The sequence below is a fragment of the Etheostoma spectabile genome, chromosome 19 (assembly GCF_008692095.1).
Source record: "Etheostoma spectabile isolate EspeVRDwgs_2016 chromosome 19, UIUC_Espe_1.0, whole genome shotgun sequence".
NCBI classification, from domain to species: Eukaryota; Metazoa; Chordata; class Actinopteri; order Perciformes; family Percidae; genus Etheostoma; species Etheostoma spectabile.
The window spans coordinates 18,915,297-18,918,213 of record NC_045751.1 but is presented as its reverse complement, the minus strand read 5'-3'; the positions used below and the strand labels follow the sequence as shown (position 1 = coordinate 18,918,213).

Sequence of the window (2,917 nt, the reverse complement as noted above, 5' to 3'; positions counted from 1 at the left end):
GGTCTTGTTGTCAAAATCAGCAGACTTTGCACAGGTACTGTTTTTATGTCAGTCACAAATGCAAAACCTTGTGTTAGAACAATTTAGAGATGATATGTTTTTGTCATTTAGCTCTGAAAGAGGGACAGACTCCGCAACGCAGTGAGGTAATCAGCTTTTAACCACAAAGATTATTTAAGATTCTCAGTTTCAAGTTATTTATCATTTAATGATTTTATGTTTTCTTACAAACTGAAGGTAAATACATCTTTTTTCAGAACCTGGGCTCTGATGCCCTGAACTATGCATCGTTCAGTTTCTATCCAAAAGCAAGAAGCAGCAGAAGGCCTGAATCGGAGAACCAGCTGGAGCCAAATGTTGTGTATGCTGCCACCAGATAGACTCAAGCAACATCTGGAACTGCAGCTCAGAGTGAAACTAATGCTTTATCAAGTTAATCTGCTGTTGACTTTTGTTCGGGTGGCAGACAGGAGGACGTACCATCACTGTAAAAACTAAATATACAATACTGTAATAAAGATTCTTTATACAGTCAAACATACATTTTGTTATTCCAATTTGTTTGTGTTCCATCCTAATCTGAGAACAAAAGAGTATGATTGGTGTTTAATGAGAGTTTACACTGAGACTTAGATGGAAGGTGAGAGTTACGCCTCACTCGTCTGACTGGAAGAGACAGCGCACTGTGGTCTGAGGTTTGTTCACTCAAAGCTTTGTGGAAATCAAATTTGAAAATGCAACAGTGAACGCTGGTGTGCCGTCTATTGCCACGTAGACCAAATAAGAAGCAGGTGTGTGAAATACATAAAATGCATCAATGTTAAAACTGAATCCTTTGAACAAAACAATATGTCAAAGACCTCACAGCTGTTAGTTTATGATCTTGATTTCAAAATAAAACCTTTTCCCCTTTAGATATGGTTTTCCTTTTACTTCTAACCTTATTAAAAACCAACGCAAAACTCCAATAACATTAATGCATTATTATTATTCATTTGACTAATTTAAACTCCAAAACCCACAAACAGAAAATTGTCACTAAGTATGAAGATAATGACATCAATACTACAACTGTTTATTGTTATCATTAATTAACATTTATTAATGAATGGTCAAATTGAAAAAATAGATGCTGGCGGTAACCGGATCACCCGGAGTAAACCCATGCAATCACTGCATGGACTAATAAAGGTTTTAGTAATATTCGCCAGCATAGGGGGACAGGGGGACTCCATACTACCAAAATATGACCCCACAGTATCACATCTGGGAGCTGAGGAGTGGTTCTTTCAGGGAGTCCTGTTGGCTGCGGTTGTTTTCCATCTTCAACCTCCTCGCCGTACACTTCAAAGCTTTTTCGTTGTCCGCCTTTTTATTAATCTTCTGTAGTTCTTTCTGAAGGGCCTTATTCATCCGGTTCAAGGTGTTTTTCTCCACTTTCAGGGAACTGTATGTGTTGGCCCAAACGCTCTCACCTCGGAGTGTGTTGCCGAGCTCCTGAACTTTAAGCTGCAGAGCGCTGTTTTCTTGGCTCACTGCTTCGTTCTCTGACTTCAACTTGTTATTTCGTTCCTCCAGAGTTTCTTCTTCAGAAAACTTTTTCTCCAGCTTCTGGAGTTCTTTCTGCAGAGTGTTCTTCTGGTTCGTGAGAACTATTTTCTCTGCCTTCAGGGCTTTATAATTCACCTTAAAGGCATTCAAAACTATGAGGTTGTCATTGAAGTTTTGGATTTGCTCAGTGGCTTTGTTGTTCTGGAGCATCAAGTCGTCTGTCTGTTGTTTCAGATCTTCATATTTGTGCTTCCAGTCTTCTTCATTCAGAAGCTTTTTAAAAACATTAGAATGGGTTTTACCCAGGGCTCGGTTTTGGGCCTGCAGAACTTTCTCTTCAGCTTCCAGTTTTACGTAATTGTTCTTTAAATGTCTTTTAATCCCGAGCTGGTCGTTTACGACTTGGATTTGCTGTTTCAAACTATCGTTGTCTTTCTTCAAAACGTCCATGTGGACCAATGTTTCCTTGTACATGTCACGCCAGATGTTTAAATTGTCCGATTTACTTTTGAGAGACTGGAATTCCTGGAGCAAGGCATTGTTTTCACAGCTCATGTGTCCATTTAATACCTTGACTGCCTCTATCTCTTCCTCCAAATTGTTATCATTCTGGATATTGTTGTGCATCTCCTGAATCTGATGTCGCAAAGCCTCATTCTGCTGGCTAATCGCCTCTTTCTCAGCTTTTGCATCGTTGTAGGATTGCCGATGCCTCTCCTTGAGCTCCAGGAGCTGGCTTTGCAGGGCGGTGTTTTGCTGGCTCATTGCCTCTGTCTGCCGTTTTAATGCAGCACACATTGTGTCCACACTAGTCTCATTTTGGAGGTCGTTCTGCAGGTAGTGAATCTCACTCTGTAGCTCCTCGTGCTCTTGTCTCACGACCTCATATTCTTCTTTCACTTCATCAAAGTTCTGTAGCCGGTTTTTGAGATCTCTAACCGTTTGTTGCAGAGTTTGACGCTGCAGGTCCATCGCCTCATTTGAAGCTTTTGTTTTTTTATACAAAGCCTCAACAGTGCTGTATTTGTGGACCTTTTTGCTGAGCTTCCTTGCTTCTTTAAGAAGGTAGTCACATTTTTTCTTTGAAGCTTTTTCCTCCACATTTTCACAGTTGTGAATTTGGTGACGCAGGGTCTCAAGCTGTTGGGAGATGGCCTGTAGGCTCACGCTCATTTCATCCTGGTTGCTACCCATAACTGTCGGTTCCTTGGGGTGTGTGGCCAGTGTAGTAGTCTGTGGGGCGGGGGGGTTTCGGTTCGGTTAGGGGGTTCCAGAGGACTCCAGAGGAAGGACAATGTTCTGGTTTCAACTTGTGTTCTGGTCTCTTAAAGCTTGTTGCTGAAAAATACTTCTCTGTTTAGCACAG

The 2,917-nt window shown here is 41.2% G+C and overlaps 1 protein-coding gene across 1 annotated transcript in view; it reads left to right on the top strand.

The window, feature by feature from the left end:
* LOC116707329 (uncharacterized) overlaps window positions 1–2,917 on the top strand; it is an 8,178-nt gene that overhangs the window by 4,491 nt on the left and 770 nt on the right. Inside the window, exons 4-5 of the mRNA XM_032544653.1 lie at window positions 112–146; window positions 258–531. Of these exons, the coding sequence (XP_032400544.1) occupies window positions 112–146; window positions 258–380 (158 nt within the window). The 3' untranslated portion in view covers window positions 381–531. The remainder of the gene's footprint in view (window positions 1–111; window positions 147–257; window positions 532–2,917) is intronic.